A 17,583-nucleotide genomic window follows, 5' to 3' on the forward strand; every position below is an offset into this window, starting at 1 on the left:
ACTTCTTGAATCCCATTCAATGAAATGCTTACCATTCTTCTTGGGCATCAAAACAAGGGGTGCACCACATGGTAAAGGAGAAGGTCGAATGATCCTTTTATTCAACAATCCTTGGATTTGTTTTGTTATTTCTGCACTTTCCATTCTTAACATCATGTGCATGTCAATGTTAGGAAGAAGACACTTTTGCTGCAATGGTATTTCATGTTGGATTCTCCTCTTGGAAGGAAATCCTTTTGCTTTCTGAAACACCTCATCATCATGGTTAACTACATCAACCAAATCAGTTTTCAATTTTGAATTACAACCATCAAATGCTTCATAATCAATATAAACATTGGGTTTGATCATAAGAAGCACTAAATTCTTGCTTGAATTCACTAGTCTTTTCATTTGCCCTGCATTAACTAATGAAAGATTTAGTTTCTTGCAATGAGCTCTCACAATATACTCCACACCATCCTTGAACAAGTGGTACTTGTTTTCATGACGATAAAAGTTTTATTTTCTATCATAAATGTAAGGACTACCCAAAATAATTATAATATATCAAGTGGTACAACATCTAATTCAACTTCATCAATGAAGTTTGTTGTGATTGCAAACTGAAGAATACATTTTCTTGTAACCTATAAGTTGTGTCCTTGCATATCCAACCCAATGGATATGGCTTGGGATGTAAAATGGTTTCAAGATTAAGTTTCTTGACTATGTCATCAGATATCAAATTAGCTTGAGACCCACTATCAAAAAGTGTGTCGATTTTTGTATGTTTTAAGATTACCCTTACATGAAATAATTCAATCCTTGTTTCTTCATTTGGAGTGCTAGTGTGACAATTTGATATACTAGTGATAGAAATGGATTCTTTTCCTTTTATACCCATGGCTGTAATTTTAGTTTCATCACCCGAATCAGATCCCAAATCCTCTTGAATGATGGCAGTTGCCTTTTCTTTTCCTTTGTTGTTGAATTTCTTTGGTTTCATTTCGGGATGAAGCTTCCAACAATGAGCTTCATCACGACCCTCTCTAGAAAAATGTTTACATATTGTTTTCTCTCCTTCCTTTTTAATGAATGCATTTTTCTTTCCCTTGAAACCCTTTTCTTTCTCTTTACCCTTAAATGGATATTTACTACCTTCTTCTAGAGTGTTTTTCCCTCTTGCTTCAAGATGAGTGGCTTGCACACACACATCATCTAGATTATTGGGATTAAACATTATGATAGTATGCCTAAGGTAATTGTGTAAACCCCCTATGTACTTCAGCAATGTGTCCTGTGATTGCAAATCTACACCTAACATCAAAGACCTTTTCATGAATTCTTGGGTGTAATCTTGCGCATTTTGACCTTTAAGCTGTCTAAAGTTCTGTCAATTCATGATGGCTTTCTGCATATAAGCTAGAGGGTAGAATTGTCTTTTGATTGAAACAATGAAATCATTCCAAGAAATTGAGATCTTACTGTGTTTTTTAATCTCCTCTTGGATCTTTGATTCCCACCATACTAGTGATGCACCCTCCATTCTCAAGGAAGCTAACTGAATCTTTATCTCATCCTCTTGAAGGTTTTGAATCCTGCAATAGACCTCCAACTGATGAATCCAATTATCAAGCTTCTATACATTCCCTTCACCATTATACATGGGCAACTCAAATTTAACATCAAGTTTAAAAAATTATTTACCAGTTCCTTTTGAAGTATGATGATGAGTATGAGTAAGGGTTGTGTTAGTGGAAGAGGGTGAAGATGCTTGTGAAGAAGAAGATGAAGAAGATGGTGGAGAGGGTGGAGGTTTGTCTCCATTTCCATTACCTCCTCCTGAAGAGCCTTCTCCTTTGGGAGGTTTGGAAATTTCCCCTTGCAACCTGGTATTCCTCTCTTCATAGAGGACCTTTACCATCTTTGTCATATCAAAGAAATCCTTTCTGAAGGTCTTCTCATCTTCTGTCATGCTTGTAGGTTATCCTTCATGAGACATGATCTATGGAGTCTCAACTGCAACTTGAGGCTGAACTAGTGTTGGAGATTGTGGCAACCTTGCTCTCCTTCCCCTTGACCCAACTTCAGGGCTTCCAACCAACTTCCCTTCTCCTCTTTTGAGTTTTAACCTTGTAAGCATGACATAAACTTGCAAACAATTAAATCCATGTTCCACAAAGAAAACCTAGTGCTCTGATACCAAAAATGATCTGATTTAGAATATTAGATTGTTGAGCTAAGATCCTCCTCAGATTAGAAACACAATGCTTTCATTGTGCTTAAGGATTCATGAATTTTTGCAAGTGAAATGATGAGTTTTTATGTTAATTTTATGAGTAAATTAACATAAATAAGAGAATGAACACTAGCATAAACATGTACAGAACATCATCAAAAACACATTACAATAGGAACATGATAAAGGAGTTCACTCCTCTTGGGCTACGCCTCCTTGGTCCAACTTCCAATGGCTTGGGCCTCTCTATTATGCTCAAAAATGTAAAAAGGTGTGTTTACAATGCTCAAATGCTTCTAAAACCTACTATAATGAGTCCAGAATGTCCAAAAATGGTACCCCAGGGTATTTTTGCTCCTCATTTGGTCGAAAACTACCTTAGTTATGACTTATGTCAGTCTTTCCACAATTTACTCCTCCAAATTTGGCTAATTGCTAGTTAAATTCATTATCTGGAGTTAATTCTGGCAGCTTCGACGAAATTGGTGGTCCCGCCAACTTCCTGGCAAATGAACCCATCTATCTCACGATTAAGGCTGAGTGGTCATATGCAAGGTGGTTAGGTCTGGCAGTTAAGGCGATGGTTCCGGCTTGTGGTGGTAAGGTGGCGTTCACATGTCATGGTTAGGAAGGCTGGCTGTCAGGACTAGCGGTTGGCGGTGCAGTTACCGTGATGAAAACATAACTACTGCAGGCTGCAGACAAGGTGGTCAATTCATAATAATACAAACCCACTTGCATTGATAGTTAAGAACCATCATGCGGGCACAACTGTAGGCCTTGGCACTATGAAACAAGAGGTCACGAGATCAAACCCAACCTCTGACTTGTCTTGCCAACCAATATTTTTGCTAAACATTAGGAGGACACGTGGCAGCCATAAACTATTACAAATCGCAATCGGCTGGAGCAGGGGTGATTCTCCATAACGGGCCACTGTGCTGTGCGATATGCGATTATGATATCACAATCGCAACCTGACTTTGTCGGTGCCGATTCTGGAAATGCACTTGATCCATGCGATGTGCGATTGTGATTTATCATATCACACTCCGGCTTTGCTCTAGGGCCGATTCTTTACCATCGACCCTACCTCCGATCTGCGATTGCGATATTGCAAATCACAACCTGGTAGTGTTGAGGGATGATTTCCTTAACCACAGACCTCTTCCTTCTGCAATCTGCAAAATGCAGGGCCAAGGGAAGCCTGCCACTTTGCACTTCCCCATTCTCTGAAGAGATTAAGGTGTCGCCTCAGCTACACAATCAGCGCCAACTGGGCAGCCTAGTCAACAGTACAGACTGTTGACTGGGTTGTCCCTTTTTTTTTCCAAAATTTACCTATTTGCCAAAGTGAACAGAACGTGTTTCTTAAGCCATATGGTGTTTGTTTTGCGCGAAACGAGTTGCATCAGATTCAGGATGATGAGCACTACGCGTTCGTTCAGGTTCCACACCATTATGACAACTTTGATTTGAGCATAATTTTGAGCACCTAATCAAGTAATGAGCCCTCTCCTCCTATTGTGTTCTAAGTTTATGTTGAGAGATTAAGAAATTATAATGTAGAGGAAGGGAGAGATAGGGCGACTTTGCCTAGTTCCCTTAGAGCTCCGAAATTTTTTCCTAGGTCTTCCATTTATTAAAGGGGCGATCTAGGGCCCTTGTATACAAGCCTTGATGAGGTTAATGAAAGTTTTTGCAAAGCCAAGTTTATTAAGAACAACCAAAAGGAAAGAATGTTTAACTCTATCAAAGGCATTAGCCATATCTAGCTTCAAGATGAAACCCTACTCATTTCTGGAAAGGCTAGAGTGGATAGGTTCTTGGACTAAGAGAATGCTATCAACAATTTTCTAGTTGGGAACGAAACCACCTTGATTTTCAGAGATCAAGTATGGGAGGAAGGTTTTGAGACGATTATCCATAATCTTAGACTTTAGTTATGATTTTGTAAGAATAATTGCACAAGGATATGGATATGAAGTGGTTGAAGGATGTCAGTCTATATTCTTTCAGGATTAGAGCCAAGAAGGTTGAATTTGTGTTTCCTCCAATTTTATGCTTTCGTTGAACCCAAAGAATCATTTTAAGAAGTTTTTTTTAATGAGCTCCCAAAATAATCGATAGAAAGCAATGGTGAAACTGTCAGGCCCCAGTTCTTTCTCAGGATGTATTTTCCATATTGCACTTTTGAGCTTCTCTTCCTCTACTAGTTTTATTAGAGTTGCATTTGCCTCTTCAGCAATTATTTTTGGAATATGTCTTATGAAATCTTCATGTCTATTTGACTCTTCCTCAACTGTTAATAATCTTTTGAAATGTTGATATGCCTCCTCTTTGATTTCTTCCTACCCTTTGATTTCTACATTCCCTTCTCCCCTTATCTCCTCTATTTGGTTCTTGATTCTTTGAATTTTAGTAATATTGTGGAAGAAGGTTGTGTTCTTATTGCTTTCCTGGATCCATAAGCTCCTAGACTTAATTCTCCATCTTTCCTCTTCTTTCCTAGTGGTTTGGTAGATTTCCCAGTATAGTTCCTTTTCTTTAAATTGCAGTTCTACAATATCCTCTCATGTTTCCATCTTTTCTTGGATTTGTTCCAAATCTCTTTGGAGTTCAATTTTCTTTTGCTTTGGTTCTTTGTAGTGGCTTTTAGCCCATTATTTGAGAGCAATCTTGGTCATCTTTAGCTTGGTTTCCCATATGTTTCTTGACGATCCATTAACACTAGATTTCCATGATGAGTGGATCAGTTGCATGACCTCAACAATGGTGGACCACAATGGGTTGTATCTAAAAGGAAGGGGGGGCATGTTTATGGATTCACCAAATATTAGAGAAATAAGCTTGTGTTCAGAAGCTGTAATGCAAGAGTTTTTTATAGCACTGGATTGGATCCTGAAACGAGGCTGACATGGATCAAGAAATGATATAGTCTTTCCTTTATGTTTCTTGGGCCTATTCTTCTATTGCTCCAAGTGAATTTACTATTCTTTGGAATAACATCCATTAAGTTTTGATCCACTAATATTATTTCAAGTTTATCTTTGTTTGGATCAAGTAAGAAGATCCATTCTTTTTCCCCCCCGCATTCATGACCAAGTTGAAATCTCCCCCAACTATTATACTTCTATTTTCTTCTGATTCTAACTGATCTCCTAAGGAATACCAACATAGTTCCTTGTCTCTGAAGTGAGATGGGGCATAGATATTGACGATAATTATGTGCTTTTCTAATATTTTTTTATTTCTATTATGCCCCAATGTTTCTCCCTGAGGGACCTAATTAGGTCCCAAGATGTTTGATTCCACATTGTGAAAATTCCTCCCGAAGCTCCTCTTGCACTTATTACTACACCTTTGAAATTCTTTTGCTTTTGGATTACTGAGACCATTTCTTCCTCAGTTAATTTGGTCTCCTGAAGTAGAAGGAAATTATCATTTCCAGATTTGATAAGATCTTTTGTTGCATTTATTTTGGAAAAGTGCCCGAGCCCTCTACAATTCCAGGAGACCATATTCATTATTTACTAAAAGAAGGAGCAGAAGAACCCTTGCCTCTTGCTCTCTGGTTTTGCATGTCCCTGACCCCTACTCCTTTGTCTATGTAGGTGTCCATTGGTTGTTAGGTGCCCATTGCCGTTGCCTTTTGTGCTACTTCATCTCATATTTCTTTATTTGATTTTCTTCCTCATTTCTTATGGTTCTCTGGAGGGGCAAACGATTCTTTGGATTTGTTTCTAGTAAGAATCCTATCAAAAGAGGGGATGAGAGGGCTCGAGGGAGGACAAGGAGAGGCTAGGAGAGGGAGAGGGTGAATGGGAAGGGAAGAAGCAGGGGGAGTAGGAGAGGGTGGGGGGGTGAGAGTTATGGGATGGAGCGGAGATGAACTGCTCCAACTCACCCTCTTCACAAGAAGGAGGAAGGTCAGTGATAGAGGGGGATAAGGAAGAAAAGGGATTAGAGTCCAAAGTTTGAGATAAATATGAGGGCGAAGGAGCAATCAAAGAAGATGGAAAATAATGAGGAGGATCTGCTAATTTTGAATATTTGTTCCCTGCTTTTTTACATTTAACTGCTTCCCATTGGGGATCTTGTGTTTCTGCTGGTTCCTCTGCTACTTGTTTTGAACATCTATTTGCAAAATGACCATATTCATGACATACCTTGCATTTGAAGGGGAGTTGTTCGTAGTCCAACTGTTGGATGTGAGTCTAGTTGTTGACCTTGATCTTCACAGCTTCTAGAAGGCCCTTACCCAAATTGACTTCCATGCATATTTGAGCACAAGCATGATGATTTTCTTTTGGCTCGCTTTTGTCAATGTATTTTTCGACTGCGTTGACAATTGCTTTCACTAAGTCGTCTCCCCAACAGTGGAGGGGAAGATGAGGGAGGCGAATCCAAATCAAGATTGCAATGGAAATGTCGAGTTCAGGATCAAAGTCAAGAGTCCATCTATTCAAGTATAGGCCTCTTGTATCCATGAAGTAAGGTCCATTTCTAAAGATCGCGTATCGATCTTCCTTGGATTCGAAGTAGAAGGTGAAATATCCCCTACCACATAAGCAGATTGAGATTTGACCTTGGGTTTTTGCATCCCAATTTCTTTTCACCCATTTCTAAACTGTTTTTGGAGAGGGCCGAAGGCCAGTAAATTGACCTACCAAGCCATGCTTAGCCAGAGAGAGCGTGGCTCTGCAAGGCATAGCAAGGGGCAGATCAATTTCAGGTATTTCATCAAGCTGCTTTATAAAATTGGAGACAGACGAGCGTTCATGGGGAGCCCCAATCAAGGAGATGAAGTCGGAGAAGGCAAGGGCAACCACATTAGGAGGGGTCGTGTGAGCAGAGCGATCTCCCTCCGGATTAGACTCCGGAGGGGCCATCAAGGGAGAAAACACAGAGGAAGACTAGGTCACAACAGGCTTAGAGGGAAAGTGCCACACATCAACCTCAGTTTTGGATGTTAATAAAACAACATAATTATTATTAAAATAATATTAAAAAAAATTATATATTTTTTTTACATAGTAATAAAATTTATCTAATTCAACTGTCAAATTAGTTATCACTTGCTACTATCTATGAATGTAGATTAACTCATCATAAAAAAAACTATGCCCCAAAATTACTTGCTAATAATTTATAAAAAACATATTTAAATATTTTATAACATTCAAAATTTAATTAATAAATTTAAATTAAATTACACATAATTACCCTAAAATTAAATAAATAAATAAAATCCAATTAAGGAAAAAATTGGAACCAAAACATTATCTGAAATTCCAAACTACTTTCAATTCTAAGAAACTTTCAAGTACCTAATACATATGCTAAAAAGCTAATATTTTACATGTTTAGGTAATATTTTAGCTAGCAAAACATGTAGAAACCAAATTAGCCTATGATTTTATTTAAGTTTCGTGAATGTAGGTTAACTCTTTATAAAAAAAAGCTATCCCACTTTGAGTAGTCTATAAAAAGCAGGATCTCACTCCGGTTAATCTATTTCTTTACATCTAAAAAAACTGTTAACCAAAATATAAATAATTTTCAATTTCAATTAATTTAAATAAATTAAAAAATAAAATTTTAATTTAATATAACAATAATAACTGAACTCGGCCTGGAGTATGCCGTAAAACTGCTTGGCTAAGAGCTCGTCTTCCTCGGACGTAAGGAAACAGGTTAACGGCCCAAGACCCAGAGGCATCTGGCAGGAGTGAAAGCCTGCTCCCTTACGGACCACCAGCGGGTTATTTCAGGTGGCGTGGTTTTCCTTGATAACGGTGATGAGTCAAACCGACATTCGCGGATAGCAGCCAGAGATGGCTGTCCTCACTGTTGGTTTGACACCTGAGTTTGATAGGTTTTGCCACCTTCGGAAAAAAAAAAAATAATAACTGAACTGCTTCTGTTTGGCTAAGAGCTCGTCTTCCTCGGACGTAAGGAAACATGTTAACGGCCCAAGACCCAGAGGCATCTGGCAGGAGTGAAACCCTGCTCCCTTACGGACCACCAGCGGGTTATTACAGGTGGCGTGGTTTTCCTTGATAACGGTGATGAGTCAAATCGACATTCGCGGATAGCAGCCAGAGATGGTTGTCCTCACTGTTGGTTTCACACCTGAGTTTGATAGGTTTTGCCACCTTCGGTAAAACAAAAAAAAAAAAAAAAACAATAATAACTGCTTTTTCCTTTCCTGATTTAAATCTTTATGTTGTTAATAACACAGTAGTTCAAGAGCTCTACACGTTAGAGTTCCCAATTCAGGTTTTGGTGTTTTCACACAGAAAGCTCACTGTGTAGAGTTCCCAATTCAGGATTTGGTGTTTTCATACAGAAAGCTCACTGCTGAATCCTTTTTTGGGGCATGACGTTGTTGCGTGGAAAAACCATTACTTCATAGTTCAAAAACTATTTCCATTTACAAATATTCCAGGCAAATAATTAGTTCATAATCCAAAATTTATCTTCCTTTACAAATCCCATTCAAACATAATGTTATGCCCAAGAAATTAATCGTTGTGAGTCCAAAAATTATCTCCATTTACAGTTCCAAACACACTTTTATAAAAAAAAAAAAAAGAGTTTACTCAGAGCTGCATTTCTGCAGAATCAGACCTTAGTTGCAGAAGCCTTATCGCCTGTTTCTGAATCTGCAATTCCACTATATTCCTTCACAAACTTTTTCGAGGTAAGGTGGTTTGTTCTGGAGAGTACCCCGAGCTACTGGAAGTGTGTTCGTTAGTACTCAGGAATCCGATCGATGAAATTTTTAAACGGTTAAACTGACTATGGATAAGACAGGTGTACCATACATGATCATGGGGGTTGACTCAGAATATACAGGTGTACATCCCATCCCATCCTAATATGACGCCTAAGAATATTGATTTTGTACTGTTTCAGGACACAACGAACAGATTTATACGTGCAACTTGAAACTTTGGAGGGTGTGTGCACTGTATACACAGGAGCAGGGGAGGGGAAAATCGTCGAGGGCAGAATCTGGGCCTGCCCTCCTTGTGGGTAACAGAAAGGGCACAGTCTCCGTCTCATGTTCTCGATGATTATTTTCTGAAATTTTGGGCTGTACTCATCCTCATGCTACCCTACAGAGTCTAGGGCAGAAGACCTAGAAGAAGAAGAAGGAGGGCACAGTTTTACATGCATATTTCGAAGTTTGCAAGGCTCTGTACACGGGTTTTGGAATGACACGTCTGTCAATGGATATGGCCAGATCTGGTTTCTCTGGGCTGCCCATGTGGTTGGATAAATAATGAACTTAAAAAAAAAGGTTTGTCAAAGCATGTAGATTTTTAGATACATTATTGAGGCCTTGTGGGTCTATTATATATAAGGCCTTGTGTCAGGCCAACATTTTTGAATTTGGGCTTTGATGCTCTATAGGCATTGTGGTTAGAAATTTCATAAGCTCTGTTTGCATTTCTGATCCTCTTGCATTGGATTGGTATTTTGAGTCTCATGGAATCCTCGAAGGCCGCCTGTTCCCAGGGAAGTTCTGGTAGACAAAGCTACAATGCCAGAGCAATGGCCCAAACGACAATGGATGCCAGGATTCATGCAAACTTTGAAGAATCCGGGCAGCATTTTGATTACATGAAATCCATAGTTAATAACACGGATTTGGAGATTGTTCCACCAGTTGCAGTTAGTGCATATCTGCAGCAGATACAGAGGAGCAAGCTGCTTCAGCCATTTGGGTGCATGGTTGCAGTGAATGAGAAGACTTTTCAAGTGATTGCTTACAGTGAAAATGCCCCAGATATGCTTCAAGTGTCAGCTCATGCAGTTCCCAGTGTGGAGGACCAGCAGATTCTTTGTATTGGCAGTGATGCAAGGACCTTGTTCACTCCTTCGAGCACCATGGCATTGCAGAAGGCTGCCAAGTTTGAAGAGCTGAATCTTCTGAATCCTATTTTAGTCCATTCCAAGAGTTCAGGTAAGCCCTTCTATGCTATACTCCATAGAATTGATGTGGCGTTGGTGATAGATTTTGAGCCTATTGGGACTTCGGATGTTTCCACCTCTGCAATGGGAGCATTGCAATCCTATAAGCTTGCTGCAAAGGCAATATCACGGTTGCAATCAATCCCTAGTGGAAATATTGAGCTATTATGTGACATGATTGTACAAGAGGTGCGTGACCTTATGGGCTATGACCGTGTTATGGCTTATAAATTTCATGATGATGATCATGGTGAGGTGATATCCGAGATGAGAAGATATGATTTAGAACCTTATTTGGGTCTTCACTACCCTGCAACTGATATCCCTCAGGCTTCAAGATTTTTGTTTATGAGGAACAGAGTAAGAATGATTTGTGATTGCTATGCACAGCCTGTAGCGGTGATTCAGGACGAGAGATTGCCTAGAGACCTAAGTTTCTGTGGATCTACATTGATAGCACCTCATGGTTGCCATGCTCAATACATGGCCAACATGGGTTCTATAGCATCTCTAGTAATGGCTGTAGTAATCAATGAGAAGGAATTGGACGGAGGTAGCGAGGGGCAGATGCAGCAGAAAGGAAGAAGGCTTTGGGGACTGGTGGTTTGTCATCACACTAGTCCACGCTATGTTCCATTTCCTTTGAGGTATGCCTGTGAGTTCTTAATGCAAGTTTTTGGAATTCAGCTAAACAAGGAAGTTGAATTGGCTGCTCAGATGAGAGAAAAGCAAATTCTGCGCACTCAAGCATTGCTCTGCGACATGCTGCTTCGCGACACACCCTTGGGAATTGTCACTCAGAAGCCCAACATCATGGATCTTGTCAGATGCGATGGTGCTGCCCTTTACTATGAAGAAAACTTTTGGCTTCTGGGGGTAACTCCTACTGAGGCTCAGATCCAAGATATTGTTGCATGGCTGTCTGAGCATCACATGGATTCCACAGGTTTGAGCACAGATAGTCTTGTTTATGCAGGCTATCCTGGAGCTGGATCATTAGGTAATGCAGTTTGTGGAATTGCCGCGGTGAGAATTAATTCAAAAGACTTTTGTTTTGGTTCAGATCCCATACTGCAAAAGAAATCAAATGGGGAGGTGCCAAACATGACCTGCAGGACAGAGATGATGGTAAGAAAATGCATCCACGATCTTCGTTTAATGCATTCCTTGAAGTGGTAAAAATGAGGAGTTTGTCATGGGAGGATGTTGAGATGGATGCCATCCATTCATTGCAGTTAATACTGCGGGGTTCCTGCAAAGAAACTGATGGCAGTGGCAGAAATATCTCGATAAATAGGCAACTCAATGATTTGAAACTTCAGGAGATGGATGAATTGAATGCAGTGACAAATGAGATGGTGAGACTGATTGAAACAGCAACGGCTCCAATCTTGGCAGTTGATGCTTATGGAGTAGTAAATGGATGGAATAGAAAAGCTGCTGAACTTACGGGGTTGTCAGTGGAAGAGGTTCTGGGGGAGCCTCTAATCAATCTGGTCGAGGAAACCTCAGCTGAGAACGTGAAAAGGATGCTACATTTGGCTTTGCAAGGTGATAAAATCATTCAAATTATTTGTTGGGACATAGTCAATATATCTGTCTTTCTTTCAGTTATAGATATTAGAGACTGGCTAATATTCAATGCTAGTTTCAATTTGAATGTTGGCAAGTCTGTGTTGTCCTTAAGTAGTGTGTAATGTAGTTTGAACCTGATATAGCCATAATGTTCTCTACTCTTTCAACCCAGTTTGTCTCAAATTGCTTATCTCACTGGGTGAACTGGTTATTGCAGGAGTTGAAGAACAAAATGTTCAAATTGAGCTGAAAAGACATGGCTCAGAGGAGGACAAAGGTCCAGTAGTTTTACTCGTTAATGCTTGCTCGAGCAGGGACCTGAAGGAGAATGTTGTGGGAGTGTGCTTTGTTGCCCAAGATGTGACCGGGCAGAAGGTCGTTATGGATAAGTTCACTCGCATTCAAGGTGACTACAGGGCAATAGTTCAGAATCCAAGTCCCTTGATTCCTCCCATATTTGGAACAGATGAATGTGGATGGTGTTCTGAGTGGAATTCAGCTATGGAAAAGTTGTCTGGGTGGAAAAGAGAAGAGATAATTAATAAAATGCTATTGGGAGAGGTTTTTGGTACCCGCACAGCATGCTGTCGTCTTAAAGGCCAGAATGCCTTGACACAGCTCAGAATTATACTAAATAGCTCCATGGCTGGCCAAGAGACAGAGAAGTTTCCTTTTGGATTCTTTGACCGTCATGGTAAATATGTAGAGACCTTACTTTCTGCAAACAAGAAATTAGATGAAGAGGGAAAAATCACAGGAGTTTTCTGCTTTTTGCACATTGCTAGCCCAGAGCTTCAACAAGCATTGTATGTGCAGCACATGTTAGAACAAGCTGCTATGAAGAGACTCAAGGCATTAACATACCTTCGGCTGGAAATTAAAAATCCACTTTATGGAATCATGTTTACGCAAAAAATGATGGAACGCACAGATTTGAGGGAGGACCAGAGACAACTAGTGGAAACCAGCGCACTTTGCCAAAAACAGATCTTAAAAATTCTGGATGATATGGACCTAGAAAGCATCGAAGATGGGTATGTTTCTCTCGGCCTATACATTAACATGATTATTCAGCATTAATAATCCTACCTTTGTGGTCGATTTCTGCAACTAATACTTATTGCTATGTTAAAGTAACTCCCCAGTGTTGTCAAAATTGTGAGCATGGGTCCGTTTGCTTGATCCATGTTGTCTTACATATGGCATGCATATATCTTGGTTCTGTCATAAACTCTTACTCCACATGGAAACATCCTGATTAGAGGCAAGTAGGAGGGCATGCATAAGAGAATCTCATACACCAACCCCTTATAATGGCCCCATGTTCGTTGTACTGGTAGAATCTTTTCAGCATACAACATACTTTATGTTCCGTGATTAACATAGGAAAATGAAACCTTTGGCTATTTGGCAACTTCTTATAGTGTTACTGTGAACAGGCGAATGCATTTGATCAATCTTTCTGTGGGAAACTCATCACCTGTTAAGTCACAAATCATAATGCACGACAAAGGTGCAAGAATACCTTGGAAAACATCAGAACACTTGAAAACTATACTTCTGAATTAGCCAAAAACAACAAAAACAAGAGCAAATGACACCTTAGATGGCTTTAGATGGAGCAATATCCACCACCTCCTATGGGCTATTCCAAAACTTTTACGCTGAAAGGATTTGCTGTAAGATGCTTTTGCTGCCCACATTGACCACAATGTACATGCTCACACCTGGTAACTTTCACAAGGCATTGTAGTCGGAAATTTCAATTCTACTGCCAAATTACCTCAAATCTGATGTTCCCCGCTAGAATCCATAGTTTATAGTTAGGTCTAGAACAAAAACAATGAATGTCAAAAAACCCGAAGTAAACCCTGGGAGTCTGCGAGTCTTGGACAATGAAGAATGCATTCAGTAGGATAAAATGACAAAATTTCTACAAGGTAAATGTTGAAGCACAAATTTCAAACAGGCAAGACACCGTAGAAAAACATGCTTTGAATCTACAAAAAGGTGCTCAAACTGGCAAATGAGAAATTCTTGCCAAATTCTCCATCAAGATGTCTATTCTCTCATTTCCCAAAATTTCAGAATAATGCCTGCTTATAGAAATTTCCTCTTGGTCATCCCTTAAAACAAGATGCTAAGGTCACTTGTTCTCGTGTTTTCACTTTTGAACCACTTTTCTGAAAGACATTTGTTGCAAGTTGTGGACATCTACATGCCTAAATTCTAGCACTGTCGATGTTTATTTTCCCGGGAGAACTACCCTAAAGGACAGATTCTCAAAGAATAATCCTAGAGATTATTTTTTCAGGAGTGGGACACAGATCTTCATAGAGGAATCCTTCATATGAGGTTTCTGTATTGATCTGACCCATTTCAGGGTTTTTTGTTCTCACGAAGGCATCTCACTTAGGTCAGCTGTTAGGAGAAGGGCTAGACACAGGGTTTGTCTACAGTGAAAAATCCTATGGTTAATAAATAATCGATGGAACAAGTAAAAGGTAATATTAGATCCTAATTGGTTCCAAGTGAAGCTGACCATACATAAAGGCTTAAAGCCATGCCACAACCATGATGCAAGGACGTTGCCACTGCTTTTACAAAATATTCTTTTACATCTTTATAGACAACTCTACCAAACTTTCTTCCACTTTATTGGTTGCTGATGCAGTGATGCCATTTCACATCTTGTTTTGTGTGCTACCTTGCTAACTTGTCAGCTAATACAACCACACTCAGGACTACCAGCAATAAAAGGTTGATATTTGCAAATCTATGTTTGTCTTATTTTGTTTTGGTGTTGGTATTCATAGAACTGACCTTCACCAATACTCTATTGAAGTAGTAAGGAATCTGTAAAACTCTATCTGGCTTCTAGTATATGTACTATTCTGTATGATTAGCTAATGACAAAACTGGTGTCAAATTCTAGGATAAGTTTGTGATGGTCTTTATCATAATACTTATGTTGTGGCCATCTACAGTGTCATTCTTGTTGAACAGAAATTTAGGTAGCCATTTCAAAAGAAAAGTTCGGTTTTGTGTATTTTACTTCACCTAGCAGTCTTATTGTACATATTTCTCTGAGATTTATCCTCCTATTTCTGTATTATTAAAGAGCCGGGAATTAATTCCTTTTAAAAAGGATTCATTTTAAAGTTGTTTCATTTTCATAGCACTGCACATTATTGCTTTAATCTTCTTTCTCCTCTTTCTTTCGTCTCTAAATATTAAGGTGTCCACTGTGGGAAGCTTTAGGGAAGTTCAGGAAACATTTTCCTCTACCTTGGTTAATAACTACTAAATTTTTATTGTAGTGTATCTTTGACTGAATACCATTTCCTTTTTATTTCTTTCAGTCGTTCATGCTTTTTGAGAGAGGGACTTTCGAAACCTACATGGCCAATGGTTTATGGCTGACCTCAACCGCGTACCTGTCAAGCACTTCATCTACTTCTGTGTCACCTCTCTGTTTGTGATCAATTCTTTTCAGTTTTCTTTTCTTTGGCATACAATTTACTGAAGGAAATGACTGCTCTTTTGGTATAAGGCCTCATGGGACCATCTGCGGCTTGTGGTTGTTATCTAAGTGATGTCTGTATTTAGTATTTACAAGCTATTACTATAGTGGCATATCTCTATGATGGGATTTGGTTCGACATTAGTACATAGTTCCTGCCTTTTTTAGACATCTCCTGGTTAGGTAGTGTTAAGGGGAAGAGGTATTTCCTTGAAAACAGAATAAGGTTATAATGCCTACAAATGAGCAATAGTGAACGCCCAATGGGGCTGGCAAGTGGATACATGTTCAAAAACAGCTACAGGAATCCCTATGATATCACCATCCTAGATACAAAAGTAATACTCATGAAGTTCAATAAATACTTACAACGTAATAAAATACGTGATACAGCCAGTCCTGGTATTTTGAGGTTACTATCGAGTGTGAGGTTAAGTTAGCATCCTATGTTCCATTTGCTGTCTGATGTCTATGGCTATGAGGTCTCACTACACTTCTTGGAGAATCTTATCTGTTTGTGCAGTCGTTCTTTTGTGATTCACATCATTCTTTGTTTATGAATTCATATAATATGGAACACAAATGGCTGGCATACAGTCTCAGTATCTTTTGTAAATGATGGAAGTTTGAAAATTTCTCAAGCAATAACTTGAAAGCTATTCTGATCTCGTAATCTGAATGTTGGACAGTTATCTTGACTTGGATACGGTGGAATTTACCTTGGGAGCATTGCTTGATGCTGTCATAAGTCAGGGAATGATACAGAGTGAAGAAAAGGGATTGGAGATAGGTTATGACTTGCCAAGAGAAATAACAACAACAGGCCTCTATGGGGATCAGTCGAGGCTTCAGCAAATTTTGGCTAATTTCCTAGTAACTGTGATACAGTTCACACCAGCAGAAAAATGGGTTCGAATAAAAGTCAGTCCAACTAAAAGGCATTTGGGTGGCGGTGTATATGTCATACGTATAGAATTCAGGTATGAAGCTTTCTTCTTCTTTCCGGAAAAAGGTGTTGATGGGTAGTTACATTTTGGCACATTGTACTCTCTTTCTCAGATTCAAGATGCAGAACGCAAATATGCCATATAAGGTTGCCTTGCATTTGCAATTTGCATGGTAGAATTCATTCAGTAGAATGATTTAAAACACTCTTCTGGGTAATATGCATGCAAACTCAGGGATTCTTTTTCTTTTGCTCTTCAAAAATGCTTGATTTATAATTTTCAGTCTGCCCTTAAGCCCTCACTTTCCTTTTTCAGACAGCGATAACAAGGTGCTTTATTTTGGTTTGTATGGAATTAGATTGCAATAGGGTTGTATCTGTAGTGACATTGCTCACAGAATGTATGAAATTATGAATCTATTGAAACTTAAATCAATTGTTGCACAAAGAGATTTGTTTTACTGGGACCCCAGGGTTGCAACTAAAGTGCGCTGATTACAATTGCTTTGACAAGAATGGTTGTTTTGGTATGTTTGCAGAATTACTCATCCAGGCCCGGGGTTGCCAGAAAAACTGGTACAACAGATGTTCAATTTCGACCCGGATATGTCTCAAGAGGGTTTTGGATTGCTCATTTGCCGAAAGCTTGTAAGACTTATGAATGGAGATGTACAGTATCTTCGAGGAGGAGGAACATCATCCTTTGTAATTGTTGTGGAGCTCGCTACCGGTCAAAATGAGGAATGCTAGAACATTTCCATTCAATACAAAGAGATATCCTGTTCCAATTTGGCATCTTGATTGAACTGGGCATTCTGTTTTTCATTCAACTTGAGAAATTGAAAGGTCAAACGAAAGCCCTCTGGGCTGTTTGAGTTGAAACAGCCTACAACAGGAGTTTACACTGCTGCCGATATATTCACTGGGAATGTTGTAAACACCTTGTGTATGTTTCAAGGTTCCTACATGTGAGAATCTAAATCTAACAGAGGAACGGCGCCTGATGCGCATATCCTGCTTTTTAAATAAACAGTGTCTTTGCTAGAAGAGGTATGGAACTATTTCGCTTGCCAAGTGCACTGTTTGTGCACATTTTGAGAAATAAACAGGCACTGTATAAGCTTCAGCTGTTACGATTCTGGATCAGTCGATCAATTCTGAAACAGTTTTTGTTTCTTGTACATTGTCTCTTCCTCTTGCCCCACATGCATCCATCCAGCATTGCTATTGACTACTTACGGAGCCGTTTGCCATGGAGACAACTAATTGTAAATTAACACGTTTTTGAAACTTTTTTTTCCTTAGCAACCAGCAAGTGAGCCCCCCAAAATTGAA

General features: G+C 39.3%; 1 protein-coding gene across 1 annotated transcript; it reads left to right on the forward strand.

The window, feature by feature from the left end:
• Positions 1–9,159: 9,159 nt before the first annotated feature.
• LOC149248432 (phytochrome-like) lies at positions 9,160–17,140 on the forward strand. Its single transcript, XM_089458424.1, is given in 5 exon segments — positions 9,160–11,252; positions 11,255–11,755; positions 11,997–12,813; positions 15,992–16,282; positions 16,788–17,140. Coding segments are annotated over 5 exon segments (3,354 nt in total). The 5' UTR covers positions 9,160–9,718; the 3' UTR covers positions 16,999–17,140.
• Positions 17,141–17,583: the final 443 nt, after the last annotated feature.

This window comes from Pinus tabuliformis, chromosome 7 (genome assembly GCF_031772625.1).
Source record: "Pinus tabuliformis cultivar Carrire ecotype Pingquan chromosome 7, CPIR1, whole genome shotgun sequence".
Lineage (NCBI taxonomy): Eukaryota > Viridiplantae > Streptophyta > Pinopsida > Pinales > Pinaceae > Pinus > Pinus tabuliformis.